Source organism: Eubalaena glacialis, chromosome 13 (genome assembly GCF_028564815.1).
Source record: "Eubalaena glacialis isolate mEubGla1 chromosome 13, mEubGla1.1.hap2.+ XY, whole genome shotgun sequence".
Lineage (NCBI taxonomy): Eukaryota > Metazoa > Chordata > Mammalia > Artiodactyla > Balaenidae > Eubalaena > Eubalaena glacialis.
The window spans coordinates 27,302,281-27,326,223 of record NC_083728.1 but is presented as its reverse complement, the minus strand read 5'-3'; the positions used below and the strand labels follow the sequence as shown (position 1 = coordinate 27,326,223).

Here is a 23,943-nt window from a genome sequence, read left to right as displayed (position 1 = left end):
TCATTATTTTCCGCAAGCTGCTGAGTTCAGGCGGGGGCCACCCATCTCAGGATCAGCCTTGCCCCGGCCCCTCCCTCGGAACCCTTTGCTCCAGGGAGGAGAGACCAGTCAGCCACGAGCCAGGCCCACAGGCCCCAGTGGTGTCATGATGGTGTCTCCATTCCTGCCAGTCCTGACTAAGGGATGGAGTTCCCGAGCACAAGCAGGGAATGCCAGGGGAGTGGGGGCAGGCTAGCTGAAGGCCGGCTGTGGTGTATCCGCAGGCAATCTGGGAGAATCAGTTCTATTACCTTTTCGGCTTCCTGTTCCTCGTCTTCATCATCCTGGTGGTGTCCTGTTCACAAATCAGCATCGTCATGGTATACTTCCAGCTGTGTGCAGAGGTGAGGGGAATGGGGCCCGCAGTTTGGGGTGGGGGCAGCTGGGTCCAGTATTGAATTGGGTCAGTGAGGCTGTCTGGGTTTCTCATGTGGTCCTGCCTCTTCTGGCCATGAGGTCTTGGGCAAGTACATCACTTCCCCTTGCCGAGCCTCCATTTGTTCAGCTGTAGACTAGAGTTAGTGATCCCTACCTCACTGCATAGTCTTGCAGGGAAGTCACCACGACCTAATGACAGTAGACTCGTCAGTACTGAGTCCGCTCCAGTAGTGGTTTCTTCAACAGCTGATGCAGTTTGGGTGACCTGCCCTCCATCTGGGGACTAGCTCTTGGCGGGCAAAACAAGGGCTCTGGGACAGACAGCCTGAGCTGAAACCCTGGCTCCTCTGTTAGTAGCTCTGGATCTTGGGCAGTTGTTTAACCTCCGTGTGCCTTCCGGGCCTAACTGAGAGGGCTGCTGCAGAGACGCAATGAGCTGAGCCACACGGAGCACTTAGAGCAGTATGTGGCGCATGGTGAGCGTTTGCTCAAGAAACGCTAATGTTGTTAATAATGTTCTTTTGTTGTTGCTGATTTTTTTAAATTGAGATATAGTTTATAAACAGTAAAGTTCACCCTTTTTGATCTACAGTTCTGTAAGTTTTTAGAAATGCATACAGTTGTGTAACCACCATCACAGTCAAGGTATAAAAGCTTCGCATCACCCCTAATATTACAGTCCTTACCCAGGTCTTTAGTTCCTCAGGCAGCGCTGAAACTTGGGGAAGAGGTTCTGCCTGGAGACCGCGATGACCCTTCTCTGTTTCCTCCTCAGGATTACCGCTGGTGGTGGAGGAATTTCCTAGTCTCCGGGGGATCTGCATTCTATGTCCTGGTCTATGCCATCTTTTATTTTGTTAACAAGGTACCACCCTGCATGAGGGAGCCCCCTAGCCCTTTCCGGGCAGGATCGTGGGGGGGAGGGTGCTGGGGAAAAACCCCAGTGTCTACGTCTTACTTTTCTGCCAAGAATGAGGAGGACCAAAGTCATCCTAGAACTGTTCCTGCTCTTAGAACATAATCTTTTTAGGAAAGAGAGTATGTTTGGGTGACAAAAGCCTTCAGGATAAGTGACAGTGAGAATGTTGTATGCAAAACCTGTGAGATACAACCAAAGCAGAACTTAAAAGGAGTATATCACCTTACAGTGCTTTTAAGAGGAAGTAAGAGAGACTAATACAGTGTTCACCTCAAGAAGACAGAAAAAAAAAAAAAAAGAACAGTAACTTGAAAGAATGAAAGTAAATGAGAAGCGTTAATAAAGGTAAAAGCAGAAACTGCTGAAATAGCCTTTAGCACTCAGATGTAGGAACTCGGCTATACTCACAGAGCTCACTGTCCCCAAAGAGTGGCATAAGAGTAAGAATACAGACAGATCCCCACAGCAGGTTTATTAGATTTGTGTGTAACACATAAACCAGATGGGCCATGGAGAGGAGTCTGGGGTCGCTCTGGTGGACCCCATGTTACCTCTGGAGCTTACGCTGAAGACAGTTTTACCCGCTGTACTTTGGGTATCCAGAACCCCAAACCGAGAAGTCCTCTGCTTATAACCAGGGTGTATTCCCAAACTAGAGGCATAGGTCAGCTGGGCGAAGCTTGGAATTCCCTTTCCCGAAAATGTCAGGTTGGAAAGGACTGTCCAGATATTTGAGTGCGGTGCTCCACCCCTGCTTCCAGTTTGCTGACTGCCCTCTTCTCCAGCGATCCCAACAAGTGATCATCTAGCTCAGGGGTCAGCCAACTGTAGCCCATGGGCCAGCAGGCCTGCTTCTGTAAACAAAGTTTTATTGGCACACAGCCATGCTTGTTCATTTACATATTGTCAAGGCTGTTTTTACACTACAGTGGCAGAGTGGAGTAGTTTTGACAGAGGCCACATGGCCTAAACTATTTATAATCTGGTCCTTTAAGAAAAAGCTTGCTGACCCCTGCTCTAGCACATCCAGCAACAGAAGACACTCCCTCCTGATGCTTCCATTCTCTTTGGATAGCTCCTGTCATTATCAAGGCCTTCCTTAAGTCACACTGAAATCTGCCTCCCTGTAAATTCCATCTTCAGACCATAGTCTTGTTCCTGGAACGCTGCAGAACAAATCTAATTTTCCTTCTCTACAACCCATATTAATCAGAACTATTTTGAATGGAAAGTGACCAAAACCAGTTCCAACTGGCTTAAGCAAAAAAGAGAATGTTTTGGCTGATGTAAGTTTAATAAGAAGTTGGAGTTCTAGCTTCAGGCTTGGTTAGATCCAGCAGCTCAAATGGTATCAGGGCTCTGTGTTTATTCCTCAGCTCTGTGTGTGTTTTCTTGGCTTCAATCTGCAGGCAGGATCTTTCCACAAAGTAGAAGGATGACCAATAGCAGCCCTAGAGTCTCCTTTTCTCAGCTTTGCAGCTCTAGAACTAAAAGAACATCTTTCCTCTATCATTATGTTATAAATCCCAGGGAAGACACTCATTGGCCCAGGCTACATGCCATCCCTCACTGTTCCTCATGTCCAATAGGATGGCATACTCTGATTGACTAGCTTAGGTTTTGTATTAGGACCGACAGCCCCAGTAGGACCACAAAGTAGGGAGTGGGTACCCGAGACACCAGGAAGAAGGAAGACAGGAGCCAGTGTTGGGCAAGCAAAACCTGCTACCATAGCCGCCTACACAAGGGTCACGTCTCAGCCTCCTGCCCTTCCTGCCTCTGGCCCAGGCTTTCTTCTCTGCTCTGAAAACCTCCTCCAGCCCCAGAGCCCTGTCTGTAAAATGGTGGCCTTGGCCTGTCTGAACTCTAAGGAACTTTACAGCGCTGCCTTTTTGCCTCATCCCTTTCCTGGTTTTACCACTGGATTTACCACTGCCCTGTTTCCCCCCTCACCTTCACCCCATCTTCAGCCATAAGAAAGCTCATAAAAGGAGACATAGGCAGTTGAGCTGGAAAACATGGCCTTCACCCCTAGTTTGAGGATATTTGACTTCAGGGAGACGGTCTCAAACAGTGACCCTTATTATTTTCTTCTGGGCTCCTGGCATTTTGTGACCATGTGTCTGCCCATGAGCCCTAGAACAGGCCCCACTCAGGCCCCGTTGGGCTGGGCAGGTCTTGATACCAAGGTCCTAGATTAGTTCCACTTGGCCCAGCAAACCCCACCAAACCCCAGATTCCCTAGCATCCCTGCCCAGGCCTCAGAACTCTGCAAAGGAGTTCAAATGCTCCAAGATAAAAATCCCCGTGAGAGGGTAACGAAAGTGACAGAGTGCACTCAGGTGGAGAGGACTGTAGGCTGAGACAGGCTCATGGTGGCTCTCTGTTCCTAAGGCCAGGAGCCCTGGACGCCTCTCTCCTGCCCCCACTTCCTGTGCTCCAGCATCCAGGAGTCTCACTGTACTGTTCTGGGGACTGTGGAGAGTGAAGCAGTGACAGCTATGGCCATTGCTGCCTTTGTCATTCTGGCACTGGCCCCTGAGGTCAGCCCCATCTCCCAGCGAGCTCCCAGGCCCTTCCCCAGGAAGACTCCCACTCCCTCCTACCCCCACAAGAAATGGCCTGAGTCAATGGATTTGGGCCTTGGGCTCTTAGCCCTCTAGCCCCAGGTTCAAATCCCAGCTTCTTCTGTTTCCCGGCTGTGTAACTGTGCCCCATCTGTAAAGTGGGTTAATAACCTACCATAGTGGTTGTGAGCATCCAAGGCGGTGCACGGGCCCTGGTACCGATGAAGGTTCACCATGACTGTGAGACCCACCTGCCCCTCGCTGCCCACCTGGGGCAGGCCCCTTCCCCTTGCTAGTCTTCAGCTTCACCATGAGATCAGTGAGAAGGTAGGGGGACACCCAGTTGGCTACGGCAGGCTGGCACTAAGCGTGTCCCCTCTCTTCTCTCCCCTGCTCGTGCCCCAGCTGGACATCGTCGAGTTCATTCCCTCTCTCCTCTACTTTGGCTACACGGCCCTCATGGTCCTGTCCTTCTGGCTTCTCACGGGCACCATCGGCTTCTATGCAGCCTACATGTTTGTCCGCAAGATCTACGCTGCTGTGAAGATAGACTGATGGGGGTGGACCGTGGCCTGGCCCACTCCATCCACGGACAGGAAGCCACCCCGCGTGGGGAACTGCAGGCACGTAAAATAAAATAACTCCTGCTCGTTTGGAATGTAACTCCTGGCACAGTGTTCCTGGATCCTGGGGCTGCATAGGGGGCGGGAGGGCCTATAGATAAATCTTGCATTTTTCTTCATCATCTTATTCCAGTTCTGTGGGGGATGAGTTTTTTGTGGGTTGTTTTTCTTCAGTGCTAAGAAAGATCCCTCCAGCAGGAACTCTCAGACCTGTTTATTCAGGTTTATTTTTGGTTTGGAGTTTTTTCCTTAGTTTTTTTAACAAATGGATCCAGGATGGATAAACCCATCAAGACACTGGGTTCTGGTCACTGTCTCCACCTCAGTTCCTCAGGGCTGTTGGCCACCCCACGACTAACTGGAAGAGGAAACGCTGGGCCTTCCAGGGCTTCAGTGAGATTTCTGAGCCTCTCGCTGCCCGTCCTCGCCACTGATGCCGCGACAAAGCACAGCTCAGCCTGGACACGCATCCTCAGTGCCAACCAGCCTCTTCCAGCCCCTTTTCCTCCCTCTTCTCTCCTCCCCAGCCTCCTCCCAGGGCTGCTCGAGGCGGGGCTTCCCGCCAGGCCTCCGGTCATCTCGTCACTGGGAGCAAGCCCAGGTCTTGGTTGCTACAAGGAAATCCCCTGGAAGTACTGGGCACCAAATGCCCCAGGACAGCAGGAGTTGCCCCTGCTCAGAGCAGTAAGAGTTTGCTGGACCAGAGGAGAGACTTGCAATGAACTGTCTTCGTGCCAAGAAACCCTGGATCCAGGGCCAAGTGTTTCCAGAGCCAAACCAAGCATCCGTGTGTCTGTGTCTGGGCTGAGGGTCCTCACCCCGCAGGACGCTCCTCAGCCCCTTCCTTGTGGGGGTTGCTGCTCTTTGCAGAGTGTGCTAGGGTGGGCCCTCTCCTCCATTTCCAGGGCGGGACAAGGCCTGGAGACCGCAGATCCCCTCCTTTAGGTGGCTGGGAAGAGGCGCTCTCCCTGACATCCCCCAGCCTTAGTGCCCACGCACAGCTCTTCTAGCCAGACCCCTCCCCTCCACCTCCTGTCTGAGTTCTCGCCTCCTTTGAGGAACACCCAGAACACTGGTTGCGAGAAGGAAGATGGAAAGTAAGTTCTGTCATTCCTTCCCCAAGTCCCAGGAATAGGCAAGCAGCCTAAGTTAGAAAGCGGAGCTGACCTGCAGGCCTGGCTTCCCTGTCAGCGCCCACTCCTCCTAACCCCCCGCCCCCGCCCCCGCCCCCGTGCGTGTCACAGACGTTTGCTCTTAAGCTGCAAGAGACCAAACCCACCCTGGGGTTGGGGTTCAAGTAGCAGCCACTCGCCCTTGCTGCAGCCCCTTGAGGAAGCCCACCACAAGACAAAGCTCAGGATGCTGGCTGAGCTAGGAACACACCACCCTCACCGCCGCCCCTGCCCCCGCACTCTCCCAGCAGCCCTCACCAGCTCCACCAGTCAAACCGGTGATCTTCTCAACCTTGCCTCACAGCGACTCCGCAGTGCCAAGCGGCGTCCACCAAGAATCAGGTTGGAGGAAAGGGAACCCAAGCAGTAGAGTATGATAATGGAGTCTTGTTCATTCGAATCTTGGATTTTTTTCCCTAAGAGATTCTCTTTTGGGGGGGAGTGGGGAAACGGACTCCTCGTAAAGGGTTCAAACAGCATCGATTTTTCTGACTTTTTAAATCATCATCATCATTATTTTTAATTAAAAGATGCCTGTATGCCTTTTTTTGGTCCAGTTGTAAATAAATATGTCATTGTCCTGTTGTCATGTCTCTTGAATCTCTTCAAGGGTTACGGGTCTGAGGTGAGACAGATTCCCCGAGTGTGTTGAGCTGAGTGGTTTCCCTAAAGCTCAGTCTCATGTCAGGCTTTCTAGGGCCCAGGCCACTGCTCTTCCCCTGCCTGGTGCTTGTTCACAGCCTCTGCCATCTGCTTAGCCCCTCGATACTGAATCACTAAGCATGCCCCTCTGGTCCCACAAGTAGGAGATGGTAATCATGTGTGAGCTTTGGTAGCAGTGAGACCTGGTTTTTAAATGATTCCCAGCTCCAATATTTTGCTGCTAACTCACTTCACCTCTCTGTCATGTAAGACACCTTCAGTTGCAGGCAGTGGAAATGGGTCACACAGCCTAAAGCCCCAAGGAGGATAGACTAGCTCATAAGTCAGCAAGGAAAGGAGTGGTTTGGCTTCAGGTCTGGATAGATCCAGGGGCACAAAGGATAGCCTTAAGATTCTCCCTGTCTCCACTGTGCTTTTCTCTGTACCATTTGTCCCATTGTCAACAGTCTTCTTTCCTATGGGGGAGGCAGGGAGAGCATGGCACAGATCACTCTAGGCTTACATTAGCCCTTTTAGAAAGCCCAGAAGAAAAAGAAAGACATCTCCTTATGTCAGGATACTCAATATAGATAAATCCTAGGAAAGGTCTCTGATGGGCCCGGCTTGGGTTACTGTTCATACATCTTGGACCAATCACTACATCCTGGGGGATAGAGTCCTATTACAGGCTGCATACCCCAAGTGTACTGGATACTGTGAATTTCAGCCCACCAGAGTCACGTGGAATGGGTGATGAAAGAACAGTTAACCACTGTAGGGTATGCACAGCAAACAAAAGCAACATTTGCCTGTTAGACCCACCCACTCCAATGCCAAACCTCAGTGAGAAAGATGCTGGTTGCCATTCATGGGATACTTCTGTGTTCCAGACACTTACAAACACTTTCCATGTGTTAGCCTATTTAATCTTGAATATGATCTTCTGAGGCATGTTCCGTTATTAGCCCCCTTTTACAGAGGAGGTAACAGGCATCAGTAGTTCAGGTAGCCTGCTGGGGGGGTCCCATGGCAAGTGAGTGCTGGAGTAGTACTCAACTGAAGCAGCCAGACTCCAAGACCTGTTCTTCCAACCACTACTGTAGCTGCTTTTTTAAAAGAATGGGTATTATAAAAAAAAGAATGTGTATTTATGTTTATATTTTTAATACAAATTATAATTGACAGAAACTACACAATTTGATACGTTCTGATGTATGTGTGTGTGTGTATATACAATTTATTTATTTATTTTTTGGCTGTGCCGTGCAGCATGTGGGATCTTAGTTCCCCAACCAGAGGTGAAACCCGCAACCCCTGCAGTGGAAGCGTGGAGTCTTAACCACTGGACCACCAGGGAAGTCCCATGTTTTGACATATATATATATATATCATGAAACCATCACCACAATCAAGATAGTGAACATATTCATCGACCCAAGTTTCCTCATGTCCTTTGTAATCCTGGCCTTTAGCCTCTCACCATTCCTGTTTTCTGTCCCTATAGATTAGTTTACCTTTCCTAGGGCTTTATATAAATGAAATCATATGTATGCTTTTTTGGTCTTTTTTCATTCAGCATAACTATTTTGAGATTAATCCACATTGTTATGTATATCAGTAGTTCATTCCTCTATATTTCAGAGTATATGAAATCCCATTGTATGGCTATACCATCATTTGTTTATCTACTTATCTATTGACAGACATTTGTGTCTCAAGTTTTTGGCTATTACAAATAAAGTTGCTGGGAATAAGTGAAGCAGTGAAATGGCTGGATCATATGATGGTGGTAATGTTTAAACTGCCAAGCTCTTTTCCAAGGTGGTTGTATCTATAATTTCACATTCCCATCAGCAGTATAAGAGTTCCAGTTGCTCCACGTTCTGACACTTCCTGTGGTTAATCTTTTTAATTTCAGCCATTCTAACAGGTGCAAAATAATGTCTCACTGTGATTTCAATTTACATATCCCTAGTGACAACTTTTATTGAGCATCTTTTCATGTGCTTAGCTGTCATCCATATATCTTCTTTGATGAAATGTCTGTTCAAATCCTTTGCCCATTTTTTAATGAGTTGCTTGTTTTTTTAAATTAAGTTTTGAGAGTTCTTTATGTATTCTGCATACAAGTCCTTTATCAGATATATGCTTTGCAAAGATTTTCTCCCAGTTTGTGGCTTGTGTTTTCCTTCTCTTAATAGTGTCTTTTAAAGAGCAGAAATTTTTAATTTTGAAAGAGTCCAATTATCAATTCGTTCTTTCATGGATTTGGGTTAGGGTGTCATATCTAAGACATCTTTGCCTAACTCAAGGTTACAGTGATTTTTCTCCTATGTTTTCTTTTAGAAGTTTCATAGTTTTAGGTTTTGTGTTTAGATCTGTGATCCATTTTGAGGCAATTTTAGTATAGGTGCAACATATGGATCCAAGTTCTTTTTTTTTTTTTTTTTTTTTTTTTTTACCATTTCTTGAAAAGCTTATCTTTTCTCTTTGTGTCTTTGACAAAAATCAGTTGCCCACCTGTGTGTGGATTTATTTCTGGAATTTCCATTCTGTTCCATTGTTCTGTCCATCTTTATGCCAATGCCACACTTTTTATTACTGTAGCTTTATAATAATTCTTAGAATCAGGTGTTGTTAGCCCTCCAATTTTGTTCTTTTTCAGCATTTCTAGGCCCTTTGATTTCCATATGAATTTTAAAATCATCTTGTCAATTTCCACAAAAACACCTGCTGTAATTTCCTTTTTTAAAAAATTATTTATTTATTTAGGCTGCACTGGGTCTTAGTTGCAGCTCACAGGATCTTTGTTTAGTTGTGGCAATGCGGACTCTTAGCTGCAGCGTGCATGCGGGATCTAGTTCCCTGACCAGGGATCGAACCCGGGCTCCCTGTATTGGGAGCTCGGAGTCTTACCCACTGGACCACCAGGGAAGTCCACACTTGCTGTAATTTCAATTGAGATTCTGTTAAATCTATAGATCAATTTGGGAAGAATTGACATCTTAATGTTGAGTCTTCTGACCTGTGAACAACTTATATCTCTCCATTTAATTTCTCTCAACCATATTTTGCAGTCTTCAGTGTATAGGTCTTTCACAGCTTTTTGTCAGATTTATTCCTATTTCATACTTTTGATGCCATTAAAAATGGTGTTTTTTAATTTCTATTTTTTTCATTGCTAGCAATAGAAATATAATTGAGTTTATTTTTTTTTTGGCTGTACTGGGTCTTTGTTGCTGTGTGCGGGCTTCCTCTAGTTGTGGCAAGCAGGGACTACTCTTTGTTGTGGTGCGCGGGCTTCTCATGGTGTCTCCTATTGTGGAGCAGGGGCTCTAGGCGTATGGGCTCAGTAGTTGTGGCTCACAGGCTCTAGAGCACAGGCTCAGTAGTTGTGGCGCATGGGCTTAGTTGCTCCGCGGCATGTGGGATTTTCCCGGACCAGGGCTCGAACCCGTGTCCCCTGCATTGGCAGGCGGATTCTTAACCACTGTGCCACCAGGGAAGCCCCACAACTGAGTTTTATATATTGATCTTATATCCTAAAACCTTGCTAAATTCACGTATTAGTTCTTGTAGCTGTTTTGGGGGGTTTTTTTTGTTTGTTTTGTTTTTTTTTGTCTTTTGTATATTCCTTCAGAATTCTACATAGATGATCATGTTGTCTTGCACTGGCTACAGCCTCGAATACAGTGCTGAATGGTGCAAGTGGACATCTCTCTTTAATTTGCTCTCTTCTAGTTTCTTAAGGGGGAAGCTGAGGTCATTTATTTGAGGTCTTTTTTTTTTCTAAAATAGGTGTTCATAAATTTCTTCCTAAATACTGCTTTAGCAAGATCCCAGAAATACTGATATGTCGTGTGTTCATTGTCATTCAGTCCAAGATACGTTCTAATTTCCATTTGATTACTTGTTTGATTCATGTGTTATTTAGAAGTATGTTATTTAGTGTCCAAATATTGGGGGATTTTTTTTCAAGGATATTTCTGTTATTGATTTCTAATGTAATTCTATTGTGGACAGAGACCATAATGGACAGAGACTTTGTATGACTTGAATTCTTTTGAATTTATTGAGACTTGTTTTATGTCCCAAAATATGGTCTGTCTTGGTAAATATTCCACGTACACTTGAAAAGAATGAGTATTCAGCTGTTTTTGAGTGGAGTGTTATATAAATGTCAATTAGGTCAAGTTGGTTGATAGTGTTGTTCAAGTCTATGATGTGCTTGCTTATTTTCTGCCTGCTTGTTTTACCAGTGATTGAGAGAGGAGTATTGAAATCTCTAACTGTAATTGTAGATTTGTATATTTCTCCTTGCAGTTCTGTTTTTGCTATATGTATTTTGAAACTCTGTTAGGTTCATATTGTTCTTTGGATGAATTCATCCCCAGAAATCTACTTTGGTATTAATACAGCCAATCCCACTTCTTTCTTTTAACTAATGTTAGCACAGTATGTCTTTTTCCATTCTTTTACTTTTAGCCTATTTGTATTTTTATATTTAAAGTGTGTTTCTTATAGGCAGCATATAGTTTGGTTTTGCTTTTTATCCAGTCTTACAATCTCTGCTTTTTAATTGGAGTGTTTAAATCATTTACATTTAATATGATTCTTTCTTTCGTCTTTTCTTTCCTTCTTTCTTTCTTGCTGCGTTGGGTCTTTGTTGCTGCGCACAGGCTTTCTCTAGTTGTGGCAAACAGGGGCTACTCTTTGTTGAGGCACATGGGCTTCTCATTGCGGCGGCTTCTCTTGTTGTGGAACACAGGCTCTAGGTGTGTGGGCTTCAGGAGTTGTGGCACAGGGGCTCAGTAGTTGTGGCTCGCAGGCTCCAGAGCACAGGCTCAGGGTTGTGGCACACAGGCTTCGTTGCTCCGCGGCATGTGGGTTCTTCCCAGAGTAGGGCTCGAACCTGTGTCCCCTCCATTGGCAGGTGGATTCTTAACCACTGCACCACCAGGGAAGTCCCTAATACGATTCTTGATTTGGCTAAGTTTAAGTCCATCATCTTGCCATTTGTTTGCTATTTTCCCCATTTATTGTTTCCTTTTTTCCTCTTATTCTGCCTTCTTTTGGACAAATTAAGTATGCTTTGCATTTTAATTTCCTTCATGGGCTTATTGACTGTAACTTTTTTTTTTGATATTTTGGTAATTAGGGTTTCTATTGTATATCTTTAACTTATCACAGTCTACCTTCAAGTGATATTATACCACTTCGCATACAGTATAAGAACCATACAATAGTATACTTCCATTTCTCCATTACCAGCCTTTATATTTTGATTGTCACTCCTTTTTTTACTTTTACATATGTTATAAACCCCACAATATACTGTTGCTGTTTTTATTTAAACAGTTGTCTTTTTTTTTTTCTTTAAACAGTTGTCTTTTGAGAGCTTAAGTAATAAAAGATCTTACCTATGTACCCAGGTAGTTATTATTTCCAGTGGTCTTCATTGCTTTGTGTAGACCCAAATTTCCATCTGGTACGACTTTCCATCTGCCTAAAAGACATCTTTTAATATCCTTTAATATTTCTTGTAGTGAGGATCTGCTGATGATGAATTCTTTCAGCTTTTTTTTTTTTTTTTTCGCCACATGGCATGCAGGACCTTAGTTCCCCAACCAGGGATCAAGCCTGTGCCCCCTGCAGTGGAAGCATGGAGTCTTAACCACTAGACCACTAGGGAAGTCCCCTTTCAGTTTTTGTATGTCCAAAATGTTTCAATTTTAACTTTGTTATTGAAAGATATTTTTGCTGGGTATAGAATTCTAGGTTGACAAGTTTTTTTGTTTCCTAGTACTTTAAAGATGTTAGTCTACTGTCTTACTGCTTGCGTTGCTTCCAACAACAGAGTTGATATCCTTCTCTTTGTCCCCTCTGTATGTAACAAGTCTTTTCTCTATGACTGCTTTTACTATGTCAGTGGTTTTTGAGCTATTTGATTATGGATGCCTTGGTATAGTTTTCTTCATATTTCTTATGTTTAGGGTACATTGAGCTTCTTAGAACTGTGTGTTTACAGTAAGATTGGAAAGTTTTTAGGTCGCTATTTCTTCAAATATTTTTTCTCCCCCCCCACTTTCCTCTGTGATTCTGATTACCCATAGGTTAGACTACTTGAAGTTGTTTCACCACTGATGTCCCATCCACTGATGCTCATTTCATTAATTCTTTTTTCTGTGTTTCACTTTGGATAGTTTCTATTACTGTTCCTTTAAATTCACTGATCTTCTACCATGTCTACTCTGCCACTAATCCACTGGTTTTCATCTCAGATATTGTCTTTTTCACCTCTAGCAATTTGATTTAGGCCTTTTTTTAAATATATATTCCATATTTCTACCTAACTTTTTATTGTGTAAAGTATACATAAAATTTACCACTTTAACTGTTTAAAAGTGTACAATTCAGAAGCATTAAGTAGACTCACAAATTGTGCAACATAATTTGTGCAACAAATGTGTGGTCACCAGCCATCTCCAGAACTTTTTCATCATCCCAAACTGAAACTCTGTTTATGCATTAAACACTAACTCCCCGTTCTTTTCTCCCCCCAGCCCCTGGTAACCACTATTCTACTTTCTGCTTCTATGAACTTGACTACTCTAGTGGGATCAGACATATTTGTCCTTTTGTGTCTGGCTTACTTACTGTGTCTTCAAGGTTCATTCACATTGTAGCATATGTCAGAATTTCACTCCTTTAAGGTTTAATATCCCATTATATGTATATACTACATTTTGCTTATCCATTCACCCACCAGTGAACATTTGGGTTGTTTTTACCTTTTGGCTATTGTGGATAATGCTGCTGTAAACACTGGTGTACAAATATCTGTTCAAGTCCCTGCTTTCAGTTATTTTGGGTATATACCTAGGAGTGGAATTGCTGGATCTTATGGTAATTTTATGTTTAATTTTTTTTGAGAAGCCACCATCCTGTTATCCACAGTGGCTGTATCATTTACATTCCCACCAGCTATGCATGAAAATTTCAGTTTCTTTACATCCTCACGAATACTTGTTATTTTCTGTTTTTTGAAAATACCCATCCTGGGACTTTCCTGGTGGCGCAGTGGTTAAGAATCTGCCTGCCAATGCAGGGGACACGGGTTCGAGCCCTGGTCCAGGAAGATCCCACATGCCATGGAGCAACTAAGCCCGTGTGCCACAACTACTGAAGCCCGTGCACCTAGAGCCCGTGCTCTGCAACAAGCCATCGCGATGAGAAGTCCGCGCACTGCAACAAAGAGTAGCCCCCACTTGCTGCAACTAGAGAAAGCCCGCACGCAACAGAGACCCAAAGCAACCAAAAATAAATAAATAAATAAATTTATTTAAAAAAAAGAAAATACCCATTAATCCTAGTGAATGTGAAGTGGTATCTCGTGTTTTTGATTTGCATTTACCTAATAATTTGTGATGTTGAGCATCTTTTCAGTGCTTATTGGCTATTTGTATATCTTCTTTGGAGAAATGTCTATTTAGGTCCTTGACCCATTTTAAAAATTTTTTAAATTTTTCTTATTATTTTAAAATATTTATTTATTTTGGCTGCACTAGGTCTTAGTTGTGGCTTGTGTTAGCTTAGGGTTACTCTGAACCCGTGTCCCATATTGGTAGGCGGATTCTTAACCACTGCGCCACGAGGGAAGCCTCTCTCTGCTCATTTTAACATCTATTTCAGTTGTGGGTTGGTTTTGAATGCTTATTTTCCTCATTGTGGATCATATTGCCTGCCACTTTATAGGCTTGATGGTCTTTGATTGAATGCCAGATGTTGTGAGTTTCACCTTGTTAAGGGCTGGATATTTTTGTAATCCTGTAAATCCTCTTGAGCTTTGTTCTGGGACAGTTAAGTTACTTGGAAACAGTTTAATCCTTTTGGGTCTTACTCATAGATTTTTTTTAGGCAATTCCAGAGCAGTGCTTTTTCTAGGGCTAATTATTGGCCACTACCGAGGCAAGACCTTTCTGAGTATTCTCCCGTATATACCATGACATTCTCCCCAGTGCCATGGCTGGTGGGAATAGACACTATTCCCCACTCATGTGAGCACTAAGGACTATTCCCTTCCCATTCTTCCTGTTGGTTCTTTACTTGGCCTCAGGTGGTTTCCTCGCACACTTGTGCTGATCAGTATGCTAATGAATACTTCAGGGGACCCTATGCAGATCTCCAGGTGTTTCTCCTTGTGCAGCTCTCTCTGGCTCTCGGGTATTCTCTCTGACGAACTCTCTCTCTCTCTCGTCCCCCCTCCCCTTCTCTCCCCCTTTTTCTTTTTACCTTTTAATCCCCTTTACCCATTTCTCCCACCCCCTGCACCTCTGGCAACCACCAATCTGTTCTCTGTATTTATGAGTTTGTTTTTCTTTTTTTAGATTCCACCTACAAGAGAGATCATATGGTATTTGTCTTTCTCTGACTTATTTCACTTAGCATAATGTCCTCAGTGTCCAACCATATTGTTGCAAATGGTGAGATTTCATTTTTTATGGCTGGATAATATTCCATTGTGTATATATACCACAATTTCTTCATCTCTTCATCCATCGATGGACACTTAGGTTGTTTCCATATCTTGGCTATTGTAAATAATGCTGCAGGGAACATAGGGGTGCATCTTTTTGAGTTATTGTTTTCATTTTCTTTGGATAAATACCCAGAAGTAGAACTGCTGGATCATATGGTAGTTCTATTTTTCATTTTTTGAGGAACCTCCATATTGTTTTCCATAGTGGCTGCACCAATTTACATTCCTACCAAGAGTGCACAAAGTTTCCCTTTTCTCCACATCCTCACCAATACTTCTTGTCTTTTTGATAATAGCCATTCTAACAGGTGTGAAGTGATATCTCATTGTGGTTTTTGACTTGCATTTTCCTGATGATTAATGATATTGAGCATCTTTTCATGTACCTGTTGGCCATCTGTTTGTCTTCTTTGGAAAAATGTCCATTCAGATCTTTTGGCCATTTCTGAACTCTTGTTACGTTGGTCTCCAGACTCTCAGCACCATCCCAGGGAGTGCACTCGGCTCTACTTCAGTCCCCCTCCTTATGCTGCAGCCTGAAAACTCTCTCAAGGCAGTGAGCTAGGCAGTCACAGGCCTTACCTCACTTGTTTCCCATCTGTCTGGGATTACTGTCCTTTATTGATCAATGTCCAAAGCCTTGTAAACCACTGTTTCATGTATTTTGTTTAGTTTTTCTGGTAGTTTCAGGTGCGAGGATAAATCTTACCTGTTATTTCATCTTGGCTAAAAACAGAAGTCTCTGCTGCTCCCTTTTTTAACCTGTAAGATCACGGGGTCTCTGTGAAGGGCTGTGTGAGTCCTGTTACATGAAAGGATCACTCACGGTAGCTGCTCAATCAGTTACTCCCTCCTCACCCACGAATGGTGAGTCTAAAGGGCCTAATTCCTAGCAATCTAAGTTTGGCAGTGACTTGGCTGCACCTAAGAACGCTCTAGGCCCAGAAACTGTGCAATTGAACTTGTGCTAGCCCAGAAGTCAGCCCCCTCTAACCCTGAGGGCCACTGCAGGGTGAAAGTGCCATCTAAGGGGTCCCACAGGAGAGCTGAATTATAACTGTAGCTCCTAGAGATGACAGTCTTAACCATCCCACTGGACACTGTGGACAGACATCCATTTTACCCCTGACGTTTGGTCCAAGCAAGTCACGGTACCATGCTCCCCCTCACCAATAACTGATTCAAGAGCAGACATGTTACCCAGTTCTAGCCGATTAGATGCAGAACCCAGAAAGTCTAAAGTGGCTTCTGGGAAAGTTTTCTTCCATTTTAAGCAAGTCATGGGAAGACACAATCTGCCTTCTCTGGAGTCGCCATATCCCAAAGTTACCCTTGGAACTACTGCTACCATCTTGGTACCAACCCGAGAATGGAACCAACAGGAAGGATGGCAGATCAGAGAAGGAGGCCCAAGTCTTTGAAGACATCATTGAGCTGCTGAATCAAACAGCCCCAAAGCCCATCTGACCTCTGGATGTTCACGTAAGGGGAAAAAATCTCGTTTAAGTCAATTAGAGTTTCTGTTAGATGCAACCAAAAGCATTGTCACTGAGCCGGCCACCTGGAGGGCTGGAGGCTTATGGGGAGGGGGAGACACCTGAAGGGACTTTTTCCTCCCGCTAATGAATTTCCAAGTTTTCCTTTAGGTGAGAAACTGGGGCTGAGAGCCATGAAAAGATGTGTCCAAGGCCACACAGTGGGGAATCAAGAGCATGCCGGCCTATCAGCCTTCTGGCTACTGCCTGCTCCACCCCAGCCCCTGCCCTTGAGGTCCTGAGTCAGCTCTGATGGTGGGAGCCTCAAAGTTCACTGTGAGGTGGGAGCCTCAAAGTTCACTGGCCCAAGTTAGCATTTAGTTCTCCTGCTAAGCAAGGGCAAGCGGATATCAGAGATACTTGAATTTCTGTGCTGAAATCATGTCCTTGGAAGAAAATATCAAAGTCCCCTAAGCTGTAATCAGGGCGGTTATAGGTAACAACTAATTGCTATAGTTTCTAGACAGATTCTTTCTGATTGAAAAGAACTTGTCCAAAGTTCCTTCCCAGGACAACAGAACAGGGCAGACCTCTGAGAGCACAGGCTCGTGTCTGTCACACCAGAGCAGGAAGACCCTCCTGGCCCTGAACTCCTTCCTCCACCCTTGGAACATGTGTAAGCCAGGCGGCCATATCTCTGTAGGAGGGACCAGGAATGGGCCCAGAGACATCACCTCAACTCCAGAGAGTGCCTGGAAAATGGCTGCCTCGGGCCATACAGAGTTCCTATCCTTAGAGGTCATCTTCCCCTTGCCCACCTGTGAGAGCCTCCTGAACCTCGAGGGTGTGAAGCATTCATTCGTCAAAGAGTTCCTGAGCCCCCAACTGTGCCAGGTGCTATTCTAGGTGAGGGGTATTCAGCAGTGAATAAGACAAAGTCCCCATGAGTGCAGAGGAAACGGCAGATCAATAAATCAATATGCAATCTAACGTAAGGGGTTGTCAGTGCTATAACAAAATCCAAATCAGAGAACCGGGAGGAAGAGTGTCAGGGTGTTTTTCGGAAAGGGTGGTCACAGACGGCCTCCCTCAGGAGGTGAAACTGTAACAGATGAGCTGAGAAACCTTAATGAATCGAGGAGTCAGCCGTGCAGGTATCAGGAGAAGAAGGTTCCAGGTGAGGGAAGTGCAAGCAAAGTTTTGAGCCAGGTTTGAAGACTAACAGGAGTTTGGTGTCACTGGAAAGCGATCTGGAGGGAGAGGTGTAGGAGATGAAGTTGGAGAGGTGATAAGGTCATATCTTGAGGGTCTTGCAGGCCACGAGGAGCACGTTGGCTTTCCCTCTTGTGCGCGATTGGAGCCTTTGGAGGGTTTGGAGCAGAGGAAAGACATGACCCGACGGAGGTTTAAAGAACCACTCTGGCTGCTGTATCCATGTGAGCTCCCTGTACACAGTAGGTGTTCACTAAATGTCAGGGGTTATTATCACTGTTTTCAGGCTCTTGAGCTCACTGAGGGCAGAAACCTGAATAGAGTCATCTTGTGCCCCCAATGCCCGGTACAGAGGACACTAAGAGGTGTGGATAAACAAATGACTCAGGACCCGAATAAATGAGCAAGCAGGAGTGGGTTCTGAGGACGAGACTCAGGCCCCAGAAGAGCGCCAAGACCCACAGTTGCCGAAGCCAGTCACGGCATGAAGGAAGTGTGCTGTTGGCCATGCAGCAGAAAGATCAAGTGAGCACCTGTCTGGGCAAGCACCACTGTCGAAGGCCTAAGGACGTGTAGGATGCAGCTGGGCCCCAACTTGGGCTGCAGGAGCCAAAGTGCACCTGCCAAACACAAGGCGCAGGGCAGGCAAACCACATGGGGCACTGGCTTCCAGGATCGCCAGGCTGCCTCCACTTCAGGCTCACCCTGATTCCCCTGGGAGCATCTGGGACAGGTGTTTAGCACAAAAGAGAACCCCAGAGGGTGCAGCCCAGCCAGGCACTGGTGTGCCAATTTTGGGTTCTCAGTCTACTTGGAAGGTGGCAGAGATTGTTGTGGGCTAGGGCAATCATGGAGGGCTTCCTGGAAGAGCTGCAGCCTGGACAGATGGAAAAGATTCAAACTGAAGGTACTGGAGAGCGGGAGTTGCAGACACTGACCCCTGCCTTGCCTCCAGCTGCCCCATGAGCTCTCCCACCTCTGAACCACATCTGATACCCCTCGCCACTATCCACAGACAATGCTTTGGCTTTGCATTCAGAGGTCCTATTTCCAGAAAATGGCCTGAACCTACCCATCTAGCCTTGCCTCTTCCAAGCAGCCACACGCAGGGCACATGTTGTGCCCTAAACACATCATGCATTTTCTATCCCAGCGCCTCTGGTCACACTGTTTGCTCTGTCAGGAATTTCCTTTTTCAGGCCCACTTTCTTAAACTACCGCTCATTTTTCAAAGCCCAGCTCCAGCGTCCTGGCTTCAGAGAAGTCTCCACCCTCTGATCCCACATCATACACAGCTGGGAAGAGCTGTATGCCAAGCTGGACTTAGCTGGGTTCTGTCTCTTTGGGGTGACTGTTATGTACCAGTTAGGCCTCTTGTCCTGGTGTAATTATTAGTAGCGTCCCTTTCACTCCCAGATGTGTTCTAGCTAAAGACAAATTACATGGTTACCCTTCATCGTCCCCACACTTCTCTGCCCAACTGAAATCCTTTGGGCAGCAACCATGTTGGCAGGGCAGAGCGCAATACTCTGACACATTTGGCTAAAGTCATTCATTTCACACAAGTAATTTTTGAGGTGCACGTGGGGCAAAGCAGCAGACTGAAGAGGTCCCTGTCCTCCTGACACATGTTAGATGGGAGAGGAAAAGAAGAAAACGAAGGTCACTTCAGAGTTACACGTGCCACGGAGGCAATCAGGAAGAGAAGGGGAGAAGCAATGCCGAGGGGCAGAGAATGACTTTAGACAGGCTGGCCAGGAAGGGCCTCGGGAGAAGCGTTTGGGGGCCAGAAAAGCAAGTGCGAAACCCCCAAGGTCGGAATGTGCTTAGTGTGTTTAAGGAGCAGCTTAGAGGCGAGCATGGGGGAAGTGAAGGGAGATCGAGGGGAGATGTTGGCAGGGACCAGAAAATGCTGGAATCTGTCAGCCACAATAAGGAATTAGGATTTTTTTTCTGCCAATGGAGGGTTTTGGATGGGGGAGTAACATGATCTGAGGTGGTTTTTTTCCCCCCAGACTGAAAAGTTTTTATTTTTTCATCACGCAAGGGAAGACAAAGTGCCATGAATCCTCTTCTGACTGGACAAAGCCACCTCATGACTGTTTCTCTGTCTAGAAGCAGTGACGTCAGTTACAGCGATGTCATTACAACACCACCACTGGGACACAGGTCATCAAGACCATCAGAGTTACAGATTTCTTTTTGGAGGTTATCCTCACAGAATATGGTAACAATTTCTAGTCTTAAGTTCTACAAAACAACCTTATTCAAACTACTTCTAAGTTCAGGGTTATATTAACAGCCACAACAACTTAATAACAATCATGAATAGCCACATAAGTTTCCAAATGGTGTAGAAAAATTACACTGATATTCCTGGTAAATGTTCTCAGCTAAAAGCAACAAGCAGGCCTGGACAGCTCAATTTCCCCAGTGGATGGAAATGGAGAAGGGGATGCATCGGGGCTGACTTAAAAGCAGCAAAATGAGGGACTTCCCTGGTGGTCCAGTGGTTAGGACTCCACGCTTCCACTGCAGGGGGCATGGGTTCGATCCCTGGTTGGGGAACTAAGATCCTGCATACCGCACGACCAAAACAAAACAAAACAAAAACAAACAAAGCAGCGAAATGAAAAACAGAGCATTAACTTTCTACATACCCAAAGTCACACCTGGATTGAGGGAACCTCTAAAATTGTAGTGTTCTGTTACGAGTTCTTCTAATTTAAAAAGATGTCACCAGAAAACTACTAGAGCTAATCAATGAATTTGGTAAAGTTGCAGGATACAAAATTAATACACACAAATCTCTTGCATTCCTGTACACTAACAATGAAAGGGCAGAAAGAGAAATTAAGGAAACAATCCCATTTACCCCTGCAACAAAAAGAATAAAATACCTAGGAATAAACCTACCTAAGGAGGCAAAAGACCTGTATGCAGAAAACTATAAGACACTCTTGAAAGAAATCAAAGACGACACAAACAGATGGAAAGATATACCATATTCTTGGATTGGAAAAATCAATACTGTGAAAATGACTATACTACCCAAAGCAATCTACAGATTCATTGCAATCCCTATCAAATTACCAATGTCATCTTTCACAGAATTAGAACAAAGCCCAGAGATAGGGGCTTCCCTGGTGGCGCAGCGGTTAAGAATCTGCCTGCCAATGCAGGGGACATGGGTTCAAGCCCTGGTCTGGGAAGATCCCACATGCCACGGAGCAACTAAGCCTGTGCGCCACAACTACTGAGCCTGTGCTCTAGAGCCCGTGTGCCACAACTACTGAGCCTGCACTCTAGAGCCCATATGCCACAACTACTGAAGCCCACGCGCCTAGAGCCTGTGCTCCGCAACAAGAGAAGCCACCACAATGAGAAGCCCACGCACCGCAACGAAGAGTAGCCCCCACTAACCGCAACTAAAAGAAAGCCCGCACGCAGCAACAAGGACTCAACGCAGCCAAAAATAAAAATTAATTAATTAAAAAAAAAAAGAAAGCCCAGAGATAAACCCACACACCTATGGTCACCTAATCTATGACAAAGGAGGCAAAAATATACAGTGGAGAAAAGACAGCCTCTTCAATAAGTGGTGCTGGGAAAACTGGAGAGCTACATGTAAAAAAAATGAAATTAGAACACTCCCTAACACCATACGCAAAAATAAACTCAAAATGGGTTAAAGATCTAAATGTAAGACCAGACACTATAAAACTCTTAGAGGAAAACACAGGCAGAACACTCTTCAACATAAATCACAGCAACATCTTTTTTGACCCACCTCCTAGAGTAATGAAAATTAAAACAAAAATAGGGCTTCCCTGGTGGCGCAGTCGTTGAGAATCTGCCTGCCAATGCAGGGGACACGGGTTCGAGCCCTGGTCTGGGAAGATCCCACATGCCGCGGAGCAACTAGGCCCGTGAGCCACAATTACTGAGCCTGCGCATCTGGAGCCTGTGCTCCGCAACAAGAGAGGCCGCGATAGTGAGAGGCCCACACACCGCGATGAAGAGTGGCCCCCGCTTGCCACAACTAGAGAAAGCCCTCGCACAGAAACTAAGACCCAACACAGCCAAAAAATAAATAAATAAATAAATAAATAATAAAATATGAAGAAAAAATAAAAAAATAAACAAATGGGACCTAATGAAACTTAAAAGCTTTTGCACAGCAAAGGAAACCATAAACAAGATGAAAAGACAACCCTCAGAATGGGAGAAAATATTTGCAAACAAAGCAACTGACAAAGGATTAATCTCCAAAATATACAAGCAGCGCATGCAGCTCAACATCAAAAAAGCAAACAACCCAATCAAAAAATGGGCAGAAGACCTAACAACAAACACATGAAAAGATGCTCAACATCACTAATTATTAGAGAAATGCAAATCAAAACTACAGTGAGGTATCACCTCACACCGGTCAGAACAGCCATCATCAAAAAATCTACAAACAGGGCTTCCCCAGTGGTGCAGTGGTTAAGAATCCACCTGCCAATGCAGGGGACACAGGTTCCAGCCCTGGTCCGGGAAGATCCCACATGCCACAGAGCAACTAAGCCCACGCTCTGCAACAAGAGAAGCCACTGCAATGAGAAGCCCGCACACCACAACGAAGAGTAGCCCCCACTCGCTGCAACTAGAGAAAGCCTGCGCATAGCAACGAAGACCCAACACAGCCAAAAATTAATTAATTAATTAAAATTTATTTTAAAAAATCTACAAACAATAAATGCTGGAGAGGGTGTGGAGAAAAGGGAACCCACATACACTGTTGGCAGGAATGTAAATTGATACAGCCACTATGGAAAACAGTATGGAGGTTCCTTAAAGAACTAAAAATAGAACTACCATATGACCCAACAATCTTACTACTGGGCATATACCCAGAGAAAACCATAATTCAAAAAAACACTTGCATCCCAATGGTCACTGAAGCACTATTTACAATAGCCAGGACATGGAAGCAACCTAAATGTCCATCAACAGAGGAATGGATAAAGATGTGGTACATATATACAATGGAATATTACTCAGCCATAAAAAGGAATAAAAATGGATCATTTGTAGAGTCATGGATGGACCTAGAGAGTGTCATACAAAGTAAAGTAAGTCAGAAAGGGAAAAGCAAATATCGTATAATAACGCATATATGTGGAATCTAGAAAAATGGTATAGATGATCTTATCTGCAAAGCAGAAATAGACACAGACGTAGAGAACAAATGTATGGATACCAAGGGGGAAAGGGGTGGGGTGGGAGGAATTGGGAGACTGGGATTGACACATATACATTATTGATACTATGTATAAAATAGACAACTGATGGGAACACACAGTATAGCACAGGGAACTCTACCTGATGCACCGTGGTAACCTAAATGGGAGGGAAGTCCAAAAGGGAGGGGATAGCTGTATGTGTATGGCTGATTCATTTTGTTGTGCAGTGGAGGCTAACACAACATTGTAAAGCAACCATACTCCAATAAAAAATTAATTAAAAAAAAAATCTACACGCAGACGTAAAGAATGGACTTGAGGACATGGGGAGTGGGAATGGTAAGCTGGGACGAAGTGAGAGAGTGGCATGGACATATATATCCCACTAGATAGCTAGTGGGAAGCAGCTGCATAGCACAGGGAGATCAGCTCGGTGCTTTGTGACCACCTAGAGGGGTGGGATAGGGAGGGTGGGAGGGAGGCACAAGAGGGAGGAGATATGGGGATATATGTATATGTATAGCTGATTCACTTTGTTATAAAGCAGAAACTAACACACCATTGTAAAGCAATCATACTGCAATAAAGATGTTTAAAAAAAAATCTACAAATTTCCTCAATAGGGTTGACCATCAAAATTTTTAGAAACTGGAATAATCAAATAAAAATAAATTTAAAAAAATAAAAGGAAAAAATTTTTTAAAACTTAAAAGATCAACTGGTGAATCAAAAAAGTTAGGAAGATTCGGGGGCTCCCCTCCCTGCACCTCGCAGGCCCTCCTCCATCCCTGTCTTCCCAGCTGGCTCCAACTTCTCTTGCACTCCCCTGCCGAGAGCAGCCCCCCCCCCCCTTTATTTTGTGTCAAGGCCTCCCCAGGTCCTCGGGAGCAGAAGACAAGGCCTTCCATGGGAAGGGGCCTGGGTATGGTCACTCCCCCAAAATGAGATGGAGACAGCCCCAGAAAACTGTCTTAGGGGGTCTTAGGAGAGGGACACAGCTAAGTTCCTGTACCAACAGGATCCCATGAGGGTTTGGACCCGGCGAAAGGAGAAGAAAGTAGAGTTGGAGCTAAAGTTAGTCTCCAAGAACACAGCACGAAACAAAACAATGTGCTTTCCCTGCGGGCCCAGAGCTCCTGGTGTCTCTGT

The 23,943-nt window shown here is 45.0% G+C and overlaps 1 protein-coding gene across 2 annotated transcripts in view; it reads left to right on the top strand.

Moving 5' to 3' along the window:
- Positions 1–6,283, top strand: part of TM9SF4 (transmembrane 9 superfamily member 4) — a 55,022-nt gene extending 48,739 nt beyond the window's left edge. For both annotated transcript variants that reach the window (XM_061207999.1, XM_061208000.1), the window contains 3 exons: positions 264–383; positions 1,193–1,282; positions 4,309–6,283. In XM_061207999.1, coding sequence (XP_061063982.1) covers positions 264–383; positions 1,193–1,282; positions 4,309–4,458 — 360 coding nt within the window. In that variant the 3' untranslated portion in view covers positions 4,459–6,283. The remainder of the gene's footprint in view (positions 1–263; positions 384–1,192; positions 1,283–4,308) is intronic.
- Positions 6,284–23,943: the final 17,660 nt, after the last annotated feature.